Below are 19,395 nucleotides of genomic sequence, written 5' to 3'. Positions count from 1 at the left end.
TGATGTCAAGCAAAGAGGGACTGAGTTTGAAGGTAGGCCTTGAAATACATCCACAGGTACACCTCCAATGGACTCAAATGATGCCAATTAGCCTATCAGAAGCTTCTAAAGCCATGACATAATTTTCTGGCATTTTCCAAGCTGTTTAAATGCACAATCAACTTAGTGTATGTAAACTTCTGACCCACTGGAATTGTGATACAGTGAATTGTAAGTGAAATAATCTGTCTGTAATCAATGGTTGGAAAAATGACTTGTGTCATGCACAAAGTAGATGTCCTAACCGACTTGCCAAAACTATAGTTTGCTAACAAGAAATTTGGGGAGTGGTTGAAAAACGAGTTTTAATTGATGCCAACCTATTTGTATGTAAATTTCCGACTTCAACTGTATATATACATATATTTGATAGCCATTCCTAAAGGTGTAAAATTTAAAATCCAATAGCTAAATGATCCATGGTATTACCATCTTAAAACAATTCCAAATGTTAGTTTAGTAGACCTTAATATCATGGAAACACATGTGAACCATTTTGTGACATCTTGTTTGTTTTTCTGTTTTGTTCTTCTTTCCTTACCCTCTTTTATCTTCCTGCCCAGGGAGGATAGCCTGATATGTTTGAAGTACATAGCCTACTTAAGGCTATAGGCCCCTCAAAATCAACTCTGGATCTCGAAGCCAGTTCTACCTGTGTTCTTTCATTGTTCCCTTCTAATCAGGGACTTATTTCGACTTGGGACACCAGGTGGGTGCAATTAATTATTAGGTACAACATACTTCATAGGGTAAGAGTTGAACACCCCTGCTATAAATAACGTTATAGCAGATTAATTACTGTATAGACTACCGGCACAGCCTAGATTATGGCTGTATAACATGAGAATTGAGAAAGTTTGACACCCCGCACGCCTCAGGTTATAGCAGGCGAATGAACTCCCTTGCTCACTGTCACATCCACTCTGCGCGAACGAAGGACTTGGCCGGAGCGCGCCTGTAGGAAGCCAGTCGACATTTGTAACGGCTCTTGAACCTACATTCTGCGGTCAACTCACCCTGCAGACTTATATTTTTCACTTTGAAATAAAGCTCCATTCATAAACATCAAAGTGGACTCTCGGCGGATATTTATTTACTCCTGTTGACTTTCGTGTCAACTTTCCCGCACCGTTTCTTGGGACATGGGTGCGAGGCGCGATGTGCCAACTTTTCTGGCTCTATCCATATTTCTATTCATTGCAACATGTGAGCCAATGGATCAGAAAGATATGCAAGGTAAAACCAATAATACTGACTCACTCATAGGAGTGCGCATTTTGTGAATCATCTAATTCAATTAGGTGGAAGTGTGTTTTCGAAATTAATTGATGCAGACAGTTTTTGGTCTGGGACTTCACTTTGTTCTGCCATATAATATTAGTTAAAACTGTAGTTTTAGAAGTGTGTGCGAACTCTATAACAATTTCCAAGTCGAGCGTAAAACACTCCACACACAGGGCGCAACGTTTTTCTTTCACCCCTTTATGGCTTGAAATGTGCTGTTTTATCTCTATAGGATACTTTCTATCATCTGTTGTCTCATTCATCTTGGTTATGTTGGTCATGTTTCACTGCCGGTTAATTAGGTTATTTATTTTCCATTTCATACAGGAATAATATTTAATATTATTTCTAATTGATCATTCATATTTCCTCTCTCTTTTCTTTCTTTTTTGAGATGACCAGTTTTTTCCTTCCCCATGTCATAACTGATATTCTCCTCCACTTGTATTCTTTATGACATATACAGGAACAGAGAACGTGCGAGGCCAACTATTTTCTGACTTCCTTGGCTGACTTTCCCCCTATTCCCCTCTTTCCCCCTTGAGTGCTCACAGCCTGTTTTTGGCAGAAATCCTGATCATTGCCAAACCTCATTGTCCAAACCAGTGTGTGAATGGGCGAGGAGGTGTCAGAAATAATAGCGAGAGAGAGAGAGAGAGACAGAGAGAGAGGAAGGGGAAAGCCTTCTTACTAAGAGCCAGAAAGCAGCCAGTCCTGTTCCTTTAATTCCTCTCTCTTTTGTTTCCTCCTGGGTTTTAATATCCAGCAATGTGTCAGCATGGGCTTTGACTTTTGGCACTATGAAGTTCTCTGTGATGATGTTCAGGAATGCCACTGCTAAAATTGATGGAAGTAAATGAATTCTGTATTGGTGCATAGTTTACAAAAGACAATAAATACAGAGATAAATTCATAGTCATAGGAAGAGAAATTAAATAGAAAAATATGTATAAGAGAATAGTTGAAATGTACTATGTATTTGTACTTTCAGTGTTATAACACTGTACTATCTGCCTATTAAACAAACATTTAAACTGTAGATGGGGATTTATTAGTGAAATTAAACAACTTGTAAAACTTGTTTCTTAAGGAGTCTTCATAAGGGATGTGGTTATAATAAGAGTCAGACTTGCTATTGTTAAGTTAGATGTTGCTTCAGAGATGTCAACTAGTCACTCAACAGGTGTCCTCATATACCTGGGCAAGGGTCAAAGGTGAAGCGTCGTCATGGGACTGGATGAGAGCCTTTGATCAGGGAACATGGTAGATAGATACCCTCTCTCTTCATTATCTCTCTCTGTCATCCCCTCTTTCATTATCTCTCTCTCCCCACCCCCTCTCCAGTCATTGACATGCTAACCCTGGACTCCAAGAGCAGTGTGTCTGCGGTGGAGAAGGTGACAGGTGCCATGAGTGTGCTCAGTGACATCTACATCGTGTCCACATTCCGCCTGCCTCCCAAGATGGGAGGGGTGCTGCTGGGCCTCTACAGCAAAGAGGAGAACAAGAAGTACCTGGAGCTGGCCATCATGGGAAAGATCAACAAAGGTACTTCACTCTCACCCACTGATTAAACCAGAATGAACTATTTCCCAGTTTCTCTGTGACGGAGCGTACAACTAACTCCGTCTCAAACCACCTTTAGTATTTAAAAGTGTTCACATGAATATCAATCTGTCCATCAAGTTTCCCTTTTTCCACCCCCCTTTTTTTGTATCTGTTTGACTTTTTTCTCCTTGTTCTTCTTTTGCTGTTATTAGTTACCTTTCCTTGTTCAGTAAATCCTTTTTTAAATTTTTTATTCTCCCCGTTACCCTCTCTCATAGCTCTGGTGCGTTACGTGAGGGAGGATGGCAAAATTCACACAGTGAACCTCCAGAGCGCAAACCTGGCTGATGGTCGCACACACTCCATTATTCTCCGGGTTGGAGGCCTGCGCAGAGACAACCTACACCTGGAGCTCTACGTCAATTGTCGATTGGCTGACTCCAGCCAGGGCCTCCCTCCATTGGTCCCTCTCTCTGCGGAGAAGGTGGAGATTCGTAATGGCTTCAAGGCCTACGCAAGGCTACAGGTGACAAGGAGCACTGAGTCTGACACTAAGTCTCAAGTAAATCCCATGCCCCTTTAACTAGGGGCCAGGGCTTCATCTCAATAGCCCAACGTGGCTTTCTCTCCTCGTCTCCTATCCTCAGTCTGCACTTATTTGAAAACACAGGGTGAAGCAATATGGTGGATGCTTACTGGAAATTAGCTTTCACCTGTCAAGGTCTTTCACATCAGTGTAGATGAAGTGGAGCAGATGAGGAGTGGAGGCAACTTTTAATTGAGAGTTGGTCCTCTTTGACTACCTTTAACCATAGCAACAGCTGTCATTTAAAATCATATCATTAATAGCAGCTTCAACCACAGCATGGTGTGATCCAAGCTTCTCCCATTACAGGGCGCTGTGGAGTCCCTCAAAATGGCGCTAGGGGGCAGTGTGGCCAAAGCAGGTGCCCTGGCAGACTGTCCATTCCAGGGGGATTCATCAGTCTACAACACAGGTGTGTCCAAAATCACTATATGACTTTCCAAGATGAAGTCCGTTATGAAAAAAGTTAATCAGATGTGTATCCTGAACATGTTTCAACCTAGAGTCCTTTTCCTCTTCTTACAGTCGGTGCGACTGCAGAAGTGAACTCCATTCTAGGTGAGTGTATCCAAATGTCTCTTTTCAAGTATACAGTGGAATCAATGTCTTATGGAAATGTGTGTTGGCTTTACTTGACAATGATTTGGCATTCTGTGGGTATTGTATGTCAGGTGACCACACTAAGGCTCTGATTGGTCAGCTAATCATCTTTAACCAGATCCTAGGAGAGCTGCGAGAGGACATTAGAGAGCAGGTGGGTTGTGTGTGTGTGGGTTTGTACAAGTGTATGCATGCAGCATGTGTGTGTGTCTGCATACTGTATGTGATTGTGCATTTTCACTGATGTCCTCTCCTTCTCCAGGTAAAGGAGATGTCCCTGATTAGGAACACCATTCTGGAGTGCCAAGTGTGTGGTGAGTGAACAGCCATGGAAAAAACAAACAATATGTATGGAAAATTTGACCCATTCCTCATGTTCCCTATTCTTGTCTCGCTCTTAAATACACAACAAAACCTAAACCAACTGTGTGTTGACCTCCAGGCTTCCACGACCCTCGTTCCCCCTGCTCCCCCAACCCCTGTTTTAAGGGTGTCTCCTGCATGGAGACCTTTGACTACCCAGGGTACCGCTGTGGTCCCTGCCCAGAGGGCATGATGGGCAACGGAACCCACTGCCAGGACATTGACGAGGTATAACACAATAACAGACAGGAAATGGAAATTAGCCTGGCCGGGTTTTAAATTGTGGTTTTTACACTGCCTCAAGCTCACAGTTGAATGAAATGTGAATTGACAAGGCTTTTAGGGTGACAGCTGAGCTGTCAAAATAGACAGAGTCACTTCAAGTACTGTACTCAGCACGGCTCTTATTTCAAAGAGCCCCTACTTTACCACTTATCTCTGTCTATTTCTCTCTCGTCTCCCCCACTCTCTGTTCTTTCTCTATTTCTATTCTCTGTGTCTCTAACTTGTCTCAGTGTTCCATAGCCCAGCCCTGCTACTCTCCAGGTGCGTGTATAAACACAGTGAAGGGTTTTAGCTGTGAGCTCTGCCCCCCTGGTCTCTGGGGCCCACCCCTCTTTGGGGTCGGACTGGAGTACGCCAAGTACCACAAGCAGGTACACACACTCACTCACTCACTCACTCACTCACTCACTCACTCACACACACACACACACACACACACACACACACACACACACACACACACACACACACACACACACACACACACACACACACACACACACACACACACACACACACACACACACACTATCACTTTTTTCCTTATTGACATAATCCATAATTCCCTATTGTCTTTTTTCTTCCTCACACACCTTGCTGTGGTTTTGTCTATAGGAGTGTGTAGACATCGATGAGTGTATTGAAGTTGCCAATGCCTGTGTGCCCCACTCCATGTGTACCAACACCATCGTAAGTAGAAACCCTTTTCCAATGTGAAGATGTTTATTACAATGCATGTACAGCGTCAAATCTTCACAAACGAGACATCGCCCTCTTGTGATCATATGAGGGTACTCTAGAGCTGCTGTGTAGTAAAGCTGTTCTCTCTCCCTTCCCCCTTTCTCTCCCCCATCTCTCTTTCCCTCTCCACCCTTCTCTCTCTCTCTCTCTCTCTCTCCCACCTCTCCTTCTCTCTTTCTCTCCCAGGGCTCGTTCAGATGTGGTGGCTGTAAGGTGGGTTACCTGGGGAACCAGACAGTGGGCTGCGTGCCCCGTAGGTCCTGTGCCACACTCAGCTTTAACCCCTGTGATGCCAACGCCCACTGCATTATAGAGAGGAACGGAGAGGTGTCCTGTGCGGTAAGAAACAGTGGTCTTTTACTATCTTTGCCCTCCTGGACAGGAAAAGAGGAGCCACACTGCACTATACTGCCAAACTCTAAATACTACTTTATAGATCTTGGCTGGGCAATTCCAGTCCTCAAGGACCTGATTGGGGTCACACTTTTTCTCCATCCCTAGCAAACACAGCTGATTAATCAAATTGCATTCTAAACTGAAGATCATGATTAGTTGAATATTGAAGTCAGGTGTGTTAGCTGGAGCTGGGACAAAACTGTGACACCAATCAGGCCCTCAAGGACTGGAATTGCCCACCCCTGTTATAGATGTATTGTAGGTTTGTTTTAAAATGCTCTCTTTTCTTCCATTCTCCAGTGCAACATTGGCTGGGCCGGTAACGGGAACACTTGTGGCACAGATACAGACATTGATGGATACCCAGACCGCTCTCTGCCCTGTATGGACAATGACAAGCACTGTAAACAGGACAACTGTGTTTACACACCCAACTCAGGCCAGGAGGACGCAGACAACGATGGCATCGGAGACCAGTGTGACGAGGACGCAGATGGGGATGGCATCAAGAATGTGGAGGTGTGTTTCCATCTCAGACCATCTGTCGTAATTGTATCTGGGTGTATGTGTGTGATAATATAACTTGTATGATTGTAAGTCATTGTTTCTAATTTTTTCTCATGACCATAACTGTTATATTTTGCAGGATAACTGTCGACTAGAACCCAACAAAGATCAGCAGAACTCGGACACAGACTCTTTCGGTGACGCCTGTGACAACTGTCCCAATGTCCCTAACATTGACCAGAAGGATACAGACAGCAATGGGCAAGGAGACGCCTGTGACAATGACATAGATGGAGATGGTGTGTATTCACACAGATGCGTGCGCACACACTCACAATTTTACTCACACATAAACGGCAAGATGTCCGGGAGACCTTTTTGTGGGCCGCCGTTGAAGTTGGCATTACACTCATTGTTAACATAGCAAATCTAAGCAACTAGGTGATGGTCCTCATGTCTCCCCCCTGTCTTACCCTTGTGTTCAGGTATCCCCAACGTGCTGGACAACTGCCCCAAGGTCCCCAACCCCATGCAGACAGACAGGGATGGAGACGGGGTAGGAGACGCCTGCGACAGCTGCCCTGAGATCAGCAATCCCATGCAGGTAAAATAACCTTCACACACCCCCAACTCCCAAAATGTGGATCTACAGAAGATTTTCAGCCACTCTTGGCTGAAACAGGGGTTTAGGCTGCTCATTTGTCTTGTCTTTGGTTTATTCTGACCCTCTCCCCCTAGACGGACATTGACAATGACCTGGTGGGAGATGTGTGTGACACTGACCAGGACACGTGAGTCTCTGACTTCAACATGCACGCACACAAACACACACAAACTGCACTCACAGTGCTACAGCTGTCACACAGCGCTACACTTGCTGTGCCTAACACACATATACATGCACCTGCTGCGCTCATATTCACAAAAAAACACACTCACTTTACACCTGCTGGGATTTACAAGTAGACACACACACCTGCTGGGATTTACAAGAAGACACACACACCTGCTGGGGCTTGTTTTTATGCTGCAGTTAGAACTTCCTGATGGTGTTTTTCTAGGTGATCAAAAAAACACAAACTATTTCGGTACAAACAAAATAAGTGAACATAACATGACTTGGGCCAGGATTCAATGCAAGGCGCGTTATAGGGCAGCGCACTATACCGGATTTTAAAAGGTAATTTACGATTGAGCCGACATGCGCAGCATTTACCATGAACGCTGTTTAAAATGCCTAAGGCGCATTGTCGGTTGTCTAGTGAACTGTGCTAGAGCACTCCTTGAATTAAATCCCATCCTAGGAGTTTAACTGAATTCCAATGCGTCTATGTGTGTTCCAGGGATGGGGACGGTCACCAGGACTCCAGGGACAACTGCCCTGACCATCCCAACAGCTCCCAGCTGGACTCGGACAACGATGGCCTTGGGGACGACTGTGACGATGACGATGACAATGACGGGATCCCAGACATTCAAGACAACTGCAGACTTATCACCAACCCCAACCAGAAAGATTCTAACAGTAACCAACCGTTATTAAAACTTGAACAGTGAACTATCCCTTTAACAGTAACCAACCGTTATTAAAACTTGAACAGTGAACTATCCCTTTAACAGTAACCAACCGTTAAAGGGACAGTTCAATGTTCAAGTTTTAGCTTATTTTTTACTTCTGCATCGCTACATGCTTCAAAAGTGCCCCTCTGTCTTACTATGGCCATCTCCCTCTCCTCTCCCAGGTAACGGGGTGGGCGACGTGTGTGAGAACGACTTTGACAACGATTCAGTCTGGGATCTGATTGATGTGTGCCCTGAGAGTTCAGAGGTCACTCTGACAGACTTCAGAGCCTATCAGACAGTCATTCTGGATCCAGAGGGCGATGCCCAGATCGATCCCAATTGGGTGGTGCTCAATCAGGTGACCCTTGACCTCCCTCTTTGGCTCAACACATGAACAACTTTGATTGTAGGCTGAAATATCCCTTTAAGGTTATCCTCCTACTCTGAAATCAGTTTACAAGGAGGACTATTATGGTTATTATAAATAGGCCTATGCTAGTGCATTGACTACAGACTAAAGCATGGTATATTGCATTGTGCATATTTGTCATGCTTTTATGTATGATTCATTGTGGATACGGATTATGATATTAGCGAATCCTCTTTTATTGCAGGGCATGGAAATAGTTCAGACCATGAACAGTGATCCTGGTTTAGCTGTGGGTAAGTTGATGTTATGAGTTATGATGTTTGTTACTTCTTGTTCTGGTCCTGTGATGTATTCTCAATAGAATTACTCAAATTCTGGCCTATACAGTGATTTGAGTATAGCTGTGTATTGAAAAGGTCCTGGAAAGAAATATATTCAGTACCAGTCAAAAGTTTGGACACACCTACTCATTCAAGGGCATTCTCAACCAGCTTCACCTGGAATGCTTTTCCAACAGTCTTGAAGGAGTTCCCACATATGCTGAGCACTTGTTGGCTGCTTTTTCTTCACTCTGCGGTCTAACTCATCCCAAACCATCTCAATTGGGTTTAGGTTGGGTGATTGTGGAGGCCAGGTCATCTGATGCAGCACTCTATCACTCTCCTTCTTGGTAAAATAGCCCTTACACAGCCTGGAGGTGTGTTGGGCCATTGTCCTGTTGAAAAACAAAGGATAATCCCACCAAGCGCAAACCAGATGGGATGGCGTATCTCTGCAGACTGCTGTGTTAGCCATGCTGGTTAAGTGTGCCTTGAATTCTAAATAAATCACTGACAGTGTCACCAGCAAAGCACCCCCACACCATCACACCTCCTCCTCCATGCTTCAAGGTGGGAACCACACATGCAGAGATTGTGGTTGGATCCAAACATCTCAAATGTGTACTCATCCCACCAAAGGACAAATGTCCACCTGTCTAATGTCCACTGCTCATGTTTCTTGGCCCAAGCAAGTCTCTTCTTCTTATTGGTGCCCTTTAGTAGTGGTTTCTTTGCAGAAAATTGACCATTGCATTTACATTTACATTACATTTAAGTCATTTAGCAGACGCTCTTATCCAGAGCGACTTACAAATTGGTGAATTCACCTTCTGACATCCAGTGGAACAGCCACTTTACAATAGTGCATCTAAATCATTTAAGGGGGGTGAGAAGGATTACTTTATCCTATCCTAGGTATTCCTTGAAGAGGTGGGGTTTCAGGTGTCTCCGGAAGGTGGTGATTGACTCCGCTGTCCTGGCGTCGTGAGGAGTTTGTTCCACCATTGGGGGCCAGAGCAGCGAACAGTTTTGACTGGGCTGAGCGGGAACTGTACTTCCTCAGTGGTAGGGAGGCGAGCAGGCCAGAGGTGGATGAACGCAGTGCACTTGTTTGGGTGTAGGGCCTGATCAGAGCCTGGAGGTACTGCGGTGCCGTTCCCCTCACAGCTCCGTAGGCAAGCACCATGGTCTTGTAGCGGATGCGGTTCAACTGGAAGCCAGTGGAGAGAGCGGAGGAGCGGGGTGACGTGAGAGAACTTGGGAAGGTTGGACACCAGACGGGCTGCGGCGTTCTGGATGAGTTGTAGGGGTTTAATGGCACAGGCAGGGAGCCCAGCCAACAGCGAGTTGCAGTAATCCAGAAGGGAGATGACAAGTGCCTGGATTAGGACCTGCGCCGCTTCCTGTGTGAGGCAGGGTCGTACTCTGCGGATGTTGTAGAGCATGAACCTACAGGAACGGGCCACCGCCTTGATGTTAGTTGAGAACGACAGGGTGTTGTCCAGGATCACGCCAAGGTTCTTAGCGCTCTGGGAGGAGGACACAATGGAGTTGTCAACCGTGATGGCGAGATCATGGAACGGGCAGTCCTTCCCCGGGAGGAAGAGCAGCTCCGTCTTGCCGAGGTTCAGCTTGAGGTGGTGATCCGTCATCCACACTGATATGTCTGCCAGACATGCAGAGATGCGACCTGGTCATCAGAAGGGGAAAGGAGAAGATTAATTGTGTCGTCTGCATAACAATGATAGGAGAGACCATGTGAGGTTATGACAGAGCCAAGTGACTTGGTGTATAGCGAGAATAGGAGAGGGCCTAGAACAGAGCCCTGGGGGACACCAGTGGTGAGAGCGCGTGGCGAGGAGACAGATTCTCGCCACGCCACCTGGTAGGAGCGACCTGTCAGGTAGGACGCAATCCAAGCGTGGGCCGCGCCGGAGATGCCCAACTCGGAGAGGGTGGAGAGGAGGATCTGATGGTTCACAGTATCGAAGACAGCCTATAGGTCTAGAAGGATGAGAGCAGAGGAGAGAGAGTTAGCTTTAGCAGTGCGGAGGGCCTCCGTGATACAGAGAAGAGCAGTCTCAGTTGAATGACTAGTCTTGAAACCTGACTGATTTGGATCAAGGAGGTCATTCTGAGAGCGATAGCGGGAGAGCTGGCCAAGGACGGCACGTTCAAGAGTTTTGGAGAGAAAAGAAAGAAGGGATACTGGTCTGTAGTTGTTGACATCGGAGGGATCGAGTGTAGGTTTTTTCAGAAGGGGTGCAACTCTCGCTCTCTTGAAGACGGAAGGGACGTAGCCAGCGGTCAGGGATGAGTTGATGAGCGAGGTGAGGTAAGGGAGAAGGTCTCCGGAAATGGTCTGGAGAAGAGAGGAGGGGATAGGGTCAAGCGGGCAGGTTGTTGGGCGGCCGGCCGTCACAAGAAGCGAGATTTCATCTGGAGAGAGAGGGGAGAAAGAGGTCAGAGCACAGGGTAGGGCAGTGTGAGCAGAACCAGCGGTGTCGTTTGACTTAGCAAACGAGGATCGGATGTCGTCGACCTTCTTTTCAAAATGGTTGACGAAGTCATCTGCAGAGAGGGAGGAGGGGGGAGGGGAGGAGGATTCAGGAGGGAGGAGAAGGTGGCAAAGAGCTTCCTAGGGTTAGAGGCAGATGCTTGGAATTTAGAGTGGAAGAAAGTGGCTTTAGCAGCAGAGACAGAGGAGGAAAATGTAGAGAGGAGGGAGTGAAAGGATGCCAGGTCCGCAGGGAGGCGAGTTTTCCTCCATTTCCGCTCGGCTGCCCTGAGCACTGTTCTGTGAGCTCGCAATGAGTCGTCGAGCCACGGAGCGGGAGGGGAGGACCGAGCCGGCCTGGAGGATAGGGGACATAGAGAGTCAAAGGATGCAGAAAGGGAAGAGAGGAGGGTTGAGGAGGCAGAATCAGGAGATAGGTTGGGGAAGGTATGAGCAGAGGGAAGAGATGATAGGATGGAAGAGGAGAGAGTAGCGGGGGAGAGAGAGCGAAGGTTGGGACGGCGCGATACCATCCGAGTAGGAAGGCCTGATTCACACAGTCTCCTCTGAACAGTTGATGTTGAGATGTCATTTGAACTCTGTGAAGCATTAATTTGGGATGCAATTTCTGAGGCTGGTAACTCTAATGAACTTATCCTCTGCAGCAGAGATAATTCTGAGTCTTTTTTTCCTGTGGAAGTCCTCATGAAAGTCAGTTTCATCATAGCGCTTGATGGTTTCTGCAACTGCACTTGAATAAACTTTTAAAGTTCTTGAAAGTTTACGCATTGACTGACCTCCATGTCTTAAAGTAATGATGGACTGTTGTTTCTCTTTGCTTATTTGAGCTGTTCTTGCCATAATATGGACTTGGTCTTTTACCAAATAGTGCTGTCTTCTGTATACCACCACTACCTGATTGGCTCAAACGCATTAAGATTCCACAAATGAACTTTTAACATGGCCCACCGGCTACTTGAAATGCATTCCAGGTGACTACCTCATGAAGCTGGTTGAGAGAATGCCAAGAGTCTGCAAAGCTGTCATCGAGGCAAAGGGTGGTCACTTTGAAGAATCTCAAATATAAAATAGATTTTGATTTGTTTAACACGTTTTTGCTTACTACATGATTCCATATGTGTTGTTTCATAGTTTTGATGTCTCCATTATTATTCTACAATGTAGAAAATAGTAAAAATAATGAATGAGTAGGTGTGTCCAAATGTTTGACTGGTACTGTATATTTTTAAATTCCAATAACTGAATTGACCTGACTCAACGCAATAACCTCCCCCAGGCTACACAGCGTTCAATGGGGTGGACTTTGAGGGCACCTTCCACATTAACACGGTGACGGACGACGACTATGCAGGCTTCATCTTCGGCTACCAGGACTCCTCTTCCTTCTACGTGGTGATGTGGAAACAGACAGAGCAGACCTACTGGCAGTCGACACCCTTCAGGGCCATGGCCCAACCTGGCCTGCAGCTCAAAGTGAGTGATGGGACACAAACACAGCAGCCTATAGGTGGAGCTACTGATAAGAACCTTGGCTGAATCGGGACACTTCCTGAGAATCACCTTCAGATAGACTCTGCTGTTGGATATACACTACTGTTCAAAAGTGTGGGGTCACTTCGAAATGTCCTTGTTTTGAAAGGAAAGCAAATGTTTTGTCCAGTAAAATAACATCAAATTGATCAGAAATACAGTGTAGACATTGTTAATGTTGTAAATGACTATTGTAGTGGGAAACTGCAGTTTTTTAATGGAATATCTACATAGGTGTACAGAGGCCCATTATCAGCAACCATCACTCATGTGTTCCAATGGCATGTTGTGTTAGCTAATCCAAGTTTATAATTTTAAAAGGCTACTTGATCATTAGAAAACCCTTTTACAATTATGTTAGCACAGCTAAAAACTGTTATACTGATTAAAGAAGCAATAAAACCTTGCCTTCTTTAGTCTAGTTGAGTATCTGGAGCATCAGCACTTGTGGGTTCGATTACAGGCTCAAAATGTCCAGAAACAAAGACCTTTCTTCTGAAACCCGTCAGTCTATTCTTGTTCTGAGAAATGAAGGCTCGAAGGCCAGCATCCCGGAGCAGCCACTTCACTGTTGACGTTGAGACTGGTGTTTTGTGGGTACTATTTAATGAAGCTGCCAGTTGAGTACTTGTGAGGCATCTATTTCTCAAACTAGACACTCTAATGTACCTGTCCTCTTGCTCAGTTGTGCACTGGGGCCTCCCATTCTGGTTAGCGCCAGATTGCGCTGTTCTGTGAAGGGAGTAGTACACAGCGTTGTACGAGATCTTCAGTTTCTTGGCAATGTCTCGCATGGAATAGCCTTAATTTCTCAGAACAGGAATAGACTGATGAGTTTCGGAAGAAAGGTCTTTGTTTCTGGACATTTGAGCCTGTAATCGAACCCACAAATGCTGATGCTCCAGATACTCAACTAGTGTAGAGAAGGCCAGTTTTATTGCTTCTTTAAACAGTACAACAGTTTTCAGCTGTGCTAACATAATTGTAAAGGGGTTTTCTAATGATCAATTAGCCTTTTAAAATGATAAACTTGGATTAGCTAACACAACATGCACTTGGAACACAGGAGTGATGGTTGCTGATAATGGGCCTATGTAGAAATTCCATAAAAAAATCTGCAGTTTCCAGCTACAATAGTCATGTATAACATTAACAATGCCTAGACTGTATTTCTGATCAATTTTATGTTTTTTTTATGGACAAAAAATGTGCTTTTATTTAAAAAACAAGGGCATTTCGAAGTGACCCCACACTTTTGAAAGGTAGTATAAGTACAACAAAGCATGTTGTGGTAGAGAGACATTCTAAAAACCTTTGATAGTTATCCAGTGAATTATAATAATGGAAAAAGTAGCATCTACTACAGGGTTCAGAATATGCAACAAACTCTCTCTCTCTCTGTCTCTCTCTCTTGTCCCCCTCCAGGCAGTGAAGTCCCGTACAGGGCCTGGTGAGTACCTGCGTAACGCCCTGTGGCACACAGGGGACACCAACGAGGAGGTGAAGCTGCTGTGGTCGGACCCACGGAATGTGGGCTGGAGAGACAAGACGTCTTACCGCTGGCAGCTCAGCCACAGGCCCCAGGTGGGCTACATCAGGTAGGCCACACCCCTCTTTCTCTCTTAGTTCTTTATTCTTTTTATTTGATTTTAATTTACTACTTTCTATTTGTATCAGATGTTCAGTAACTGTTTTATTGTCAATAGAATTTATGATCTGAAGTAATTTAGTACCGGCTTAACTATGTTTCAGAATTCCATTGTTTTTTACTTACTCGGGGGCAGATGTGTTCGATGGCTTTGAACTTGAAGCTGAGTTCATCCTCACTGGACAGGACACTGTTGTGATACACAGCTGTGTGTGACCACTGTTGACCACTAGAGGGAGTTTACACTGCCTTGGCTTGGATGATAAAAAAAGAAAAAGAAAGATGGCTGGTGGCAGTTTGGTGGACTGGGTGGCTATTCACCAATACATACTCCATATTTTTCCCTCCTAAACCTCTTTGTGACTTTTACAGAGAGGCTGGGCCCCCTGGCCCTCTATTGTCCCCGTTGCCATGTTAACCAAATCCTTGGCAAGAATTTGCTGAGTGCCCGTTCATATGCAGATCCAGAGGAAACTACTGTAGAGTGGGGGGTCTGAGAGAGACAGAGAGAGCAAGAGAGAGAGAGAAGGGGGGGTGGGGGTGAGGGGGAGAAAGCGAGAGAGGGAGAGAGCAGGGAGAGTATCAAAGACAGAGAAAGAAACAGAAAGATAAACAAGTGTGAGGGAGTTTGACTAGAGGCACTGAGAGTAACATAGCAGAATAAGGAAAAATCTCAAGCAGATTGTCAAATTCTGAGAGTGAAAGAGAATATCTTGAATCAGACGTCATGTCCGAGGAACATATTGCTTATGCAAATAGTTTAAGAAACCAACTTTATTGGGTGGCATAAATACCACATTGTGCTCAACAAAGCATCAGCTAGACATTTTCAAAAGACACATTCATTTGAACCAATACCCGTGTTTGAGCATCTCTCAAAACCCTTACATTTCTGTCCCATTATCAGTAGCGATGCGTGGGTAAAATCACCGGGGAAGCCAAGCCAGAACAAAAAGCCATTATATAACCTATGTGTTGTGATAATTGCTTTATTTTCTCTATAGCCTGTCTTGACAGTGTGATATATATATACAATAAGAAGACACAGTGGCAGAATAAATTCAACCACATATTTGTTTCATTACAAAACTGGAGAGCAACATCTGTCCGGTGAAGTCCACAAAACATATTGCATGTAACAAACAGTTACATAACCTACAGCATGGTCAAGCAAGGTAATGTTTATGGATTTAGAACCATGGAAAGTTTCCGCAAGTTGCAAAGAAAACAGGAGCTGCCTCCGCTATTCCAGCACCATTTCAACATCAACATCATCTAATCACCTATGCTTAGTCTAATACAGTGACAACTAAAAGATACCAAAAACTATTTAGTCCAATCAACGTAAGCTAAATATGATGTGGCTGTCCATGTAACTGATTTCTCTGTGTGTGTGTGTATTTCTGTGTGTTTGCGTAACGGATAAGTAGAAAAACATGTTGACTCACCCTACTTGTAGAGAAACGACAATTCCATCCTCCTCTTTCATGTTGCCTGAACGGCTTATAATTCTGTCATATAGTACACACTTTTTGTTGTCCTAGGCTACCTGATTAAAATGCTTGCTAGTTAGACTAACTACCTTTCATGGGCAACGATGCGCCAGGCCAGCATACTACCTGGGGACAATGTATGAATTTATGGTTGGATCATAATCGCCGTTATAATCATTGGCCAGTATGGATAATTAAGTAAAACCACAAGTCCAAATCCCTATCTCCATCCATTGCCAATTTAGGAAAGGGACGATTTTAGCAAGCTAGCCACCGGAAGACAACAACACAAGGAGATGCAACAATTCACGTTTTTTTCTGTCAATAATGATATTTGGCTTGTGATGTGATTAGTCTGAAGCCAAATTCAAACTGGCTTCCCTTGACACATTTTTTTGGTGCTCCAGGACCATTCAGTGTTGAGCTCACACAGTTTTGCTCAACACTGATTGGCTATTTTTTTTATTTTTTTTTCAATGGAGACCAAATGCTCGCTGGCTTCCCATGCATTCAATGCTACGGGCAGCAACAACTTCATACTCTTTCTGACCAGACAGCATCAGATAGATATGCTGCACATACTGAGACAGAGGGGCACTGTTACGTTAGATCAGATGCTTTCTCTGATGAGATACATTCAGCCTGTTGCGAATTGAAGGACATTTATGAAACACAGAGAGGCAAAAGATACATTATTTTGTATATATATTTTTTGTCCATTTTTTGGGGGAAGCCTAGCTTCCCTGGGCATCCATGAATACATGCCACTGCCCATTATAAAAAAAAGTTGCCAGAGAAAAGGAGAGTTGGGGGGTTGGAGTTTGTAGAGGGGGGTGGCACTCCAGTGGGGTGCAGTGAGGGGAGAGTGGAGAGAGAGAGACAGGTCTTTTTAGAGGCAGGGAGGCCCTATTCAGACCCAAACAGAGAGACACCTGCTTTGTATGCTGTGCAGAGGAGTCAATGGAGCACTGCAGCTATGCACTGCACTCACTCAGGCAGTGGCTGGGACAGGGGCTGGGCTTGCTCTCTGTCTCTCTTTCTCTGTTCATCCAAATCACCCATTTTGAGTTCTGTGGTTACTTGCCACTGGGTTTTAGTTTGGTGGTACTTCATTTGACTAATCTCTTATATGACCATATGCCAACTACTACAGCTACCCACAACAATCACATGTTATAGGTATGTGACAGTGGTATAAATAAAGACAGTGTGGATGACTTTCATTTTGATAATTACCAGAGGGAACATGGCTAGAAATGACAAGGGAATGTAAAAGTCCCCTGATTTGTGCATTGTCCCGCGCTCTGTGGCAGGGTGAAGTTATATGAGGGGACCGAGATTGTGGCTGACTCTGGCGTGGTGATTGACACTACCATGAGAGGCGGACGACTGGGGGTCTTCTGTTTCTCCCAAGAGAACATCATCTGGTCCAACCTGCGCTACCGCTGCAACGGTAAGACTCCGTTCTTCACATTGCTACTAACCACTAACGAAACTTCTATTGAACAACATAATGCTAGTGAACTAATTTACTTGTATGTTCTGCTTCATGTATCTGTTGTTTATTAGACACTGTTCCAGACGACTTCAACCCATATCGCAAACAGGTCCTGCTGCACATCAAAGTGTGAGATGATTCGAGGATGTGTGAATGCTGAGGCATGTAGATGAGTAACCTGTCCAGCACTGACTATCTACACAAACTCACACACACATTCACACACACACTCTTACTGCCTCTCAGTACAGACTTCCAACTGCTGTTCAAATGTGTGTGACTGTGTCTGCCATTGAGTGAAAGGGGAGGGGTTTCAGAGTTGTGGTAAAGGAAGAAGAAGAACCAATTTACAACATTGTTATTATACCAGACTGGAAAAGCAAAAAGGTACCAGAGACTTTGGAAGAAAGTATACATGAAAATTCATGTATGTAGGACTGTGTTACTTCTGGGTTTGAGTTGCTGTTTTTGCCCTCAATTTCACTGTATGAACGGTGGTTGTGTGAATGACAGCGGTTAACCGTTGAGTTTGACTGTTGCGTTGGGTGTGAGTGCTTTGTGTTTTTGTATTTACAGCTATTATAGGAATACATGGATTCCATTTTGTGTTTTAAGAACGAAACAGTTAAAGGATGTGTTTTTCCATCTCATATCTAACTGTAAAATAAAAAGCATAAGCTAACGTTACAGGGATGATGGGAATTTGATAAATACTGTACATCCTCTGGATATGAAACTCCTGGTAACTCTGTCATGATCAGATAATGTCATCTCAGCAGCAAAAAACAGATCTGTCACAAGAGACTGTCGACTTGCAGTTATTTAGCCATATTACGTTAAGCCTTTAATAGTGGAATTATGTCCCTATTTTGAATAAATGTGGATCTCTGTGGATTCTAGTGTATACTTTCCTGGACATCTGAGTTTGTGCCCAGTAATTGAATATGAAATAAAGCCTTATTGGAAGTGTTTCTATGAATTAAGTCATCTTTAACTGATTAATCCAACAGAAGCATAAATAAAGAGCAAAACAATGTTTGTCCACAAAAAAGAATAAAGAATTGAATTTCTTAAAAATATGTTTATTTGGCCTTTGTGATTCTGTACACAACAAGAATGCTAATGAACGATACTACTTTTTAAAAACGGTCAAATAAATCAAGAGCAACTGTGAGTGAGCACTGCTGTTCCAAGGTTATCTAGTCAGTGATGTATGTGGTGAAACTTGTGCTAACTCTATCTAACCACTGAGTGCTGTGGTTGTCATCATACCTCCCAGGAGCAGACAGACCCCAGGGCTCAACTGACTGAACTGCCCAGTCTGTCTCAACAGTCTGCTTCTCTGCTCCACCATAATAGCCAGTCATAAAAATCCATATACATTGTACAGAACTTGCTATATTTAATATCATATATTATGTGTCACATAGCCTAATTACGTTATTCTTATGCCGGTGTAGTAACACTGTAATAACTCAATGATAACACTGTATTTTAACATGTTGTTACATTGTAACTTACTTTGTAATGGAGTTGAGCATTTTGTTACCACATAAGTGAAATAAAACCTCTTCCCATTCTACTTGTGTAATAACAACAAAACGAGTTACCCTGCTGAGGACAGACTTGAACATTTATTTGGATTCCATTTAGAATGGAGTATTTTAAGCATTATTCTATTAAGCTGGAGATGTCCTGCTATTGACCCCTGGCTGGATTCCAATCTGATCATTCATTCTCTTTGCTCTATCCTGACTAACTCTCTCTCAGGTGTGAATAGGTGCAATATGATGAGGCATTTGTCATCCTATGTCTTGTTGACCATACAGAGTTTGTGCAATACTGCTTCCTATCCCAATATGTGGGAACTTTCAGAGTGAAGTCACAAGGACAGAGGGAAGAGAATGACTTAGTGGAGTTGGCAAAGGTCCCCACATGGAAGCTAGCCAGCCAGTGTCAGGTGCAGACAGTGGGACCGTTTGGAAGCAGAGGCTTACCAACTGTATAGAATAAATTCCCTGGGTTTCTCCCATTAGCAGGCCACGTGTTGCGAATAGATAGAATAAATTGGGTCAATATAGCCAATGACAGTACTACAGATATGAA

The 19,395-nt window shown here is 44.2% G+C and overlaps 1 protein-coding gene across 1 annotated transcript; it reads left to right on the top strand.

Moving 5' to 3' along the window:
• The first annotated feature begins 900 nt into the window (after window positions 1–900).
• On the top strand, window positions 901–18,260 carry LOC135522152 (thrombospondin-3a-like). Its single transcript, XM_064948155.1, has 22 exons — window positions 901–1,275; window positions 2,668–2,871; window positions 3,150–3,397; window positions 3,767–3,869; window positions 3,983–4,015; window positions 4,129–4,211; window positions 4,320–4,371; window positions 4,500–4,648; window positions 4,936–5,076; window positions 5,321–5,395; window positions 5,633–5,785; window positions 6,143–6,361; window positions 6,489–6,648; window positions 6,835–6,953; window positions 7,088–7,140; window positions 7,693–7,874; window positions 8,092–8,270; window positions 8,527–8,575; window positions 12,397–12,593; window positions 14,076–14,248; window positions 17,105–17,244; window positions 17,361–18,260. Exons 1-22 carry the CDS (start codon window positions 1,182–1,184, stop codon window positions 17,420–17,422), a joined length of 2,868 nt encoding a protein of 955 aa, XP_064804227.1. The 5' UTR covers window positions 901–1,181; the 3' UTR covers window positions 17,423–18,260.
• The last annotated feature ends 1,135 nt before the right edge of the window (window positions 18,261–19,395 follow it).

This window comes from Oncorhynchus masou, chromosome 30 (genome assembly GCF_036934945.1).
Source record: "Oncorhynchus masou masou isolate Uvic2021 chromosome 30, UVic_Omas_1.1, whole genome shotgun sequence".
Taxonomy (NCBI): Eukaryota; Metazoa; Chordata; class Actinopteri; order Salmoniformes; family Salmonidae; genus Oncorhynchus; species Oncorhynchus masou.
This window is presented reverse-complemented; position numbering and strand designations above follow the sequence as displayed.

Bases quoted from the DNA above. Each gene is read 5' to 3' on its own strand.
- LOC135522152 (XM_064948155.1), top strand. From the start codon at position 1,182: ATGGGTGCGAGGCGCGATGTGCCAACTTTTCTGGCTCTATCCATATTT. The intron at 5,786-6,142 runs GTAAGAAACAGT...TCCATTCTCCAG, and splicing joins ACGGAGAGGTGTCCTGTGCG to TGCAACATTGGCTGGGCCGG. The intron at 7,141-7,692 runs GTGAGTCTCTGA...TGTGTGTTCCAG, and splicing joins TGTGACACTGACCAGGACAC to GGATGGGGACGGTCACCAGG.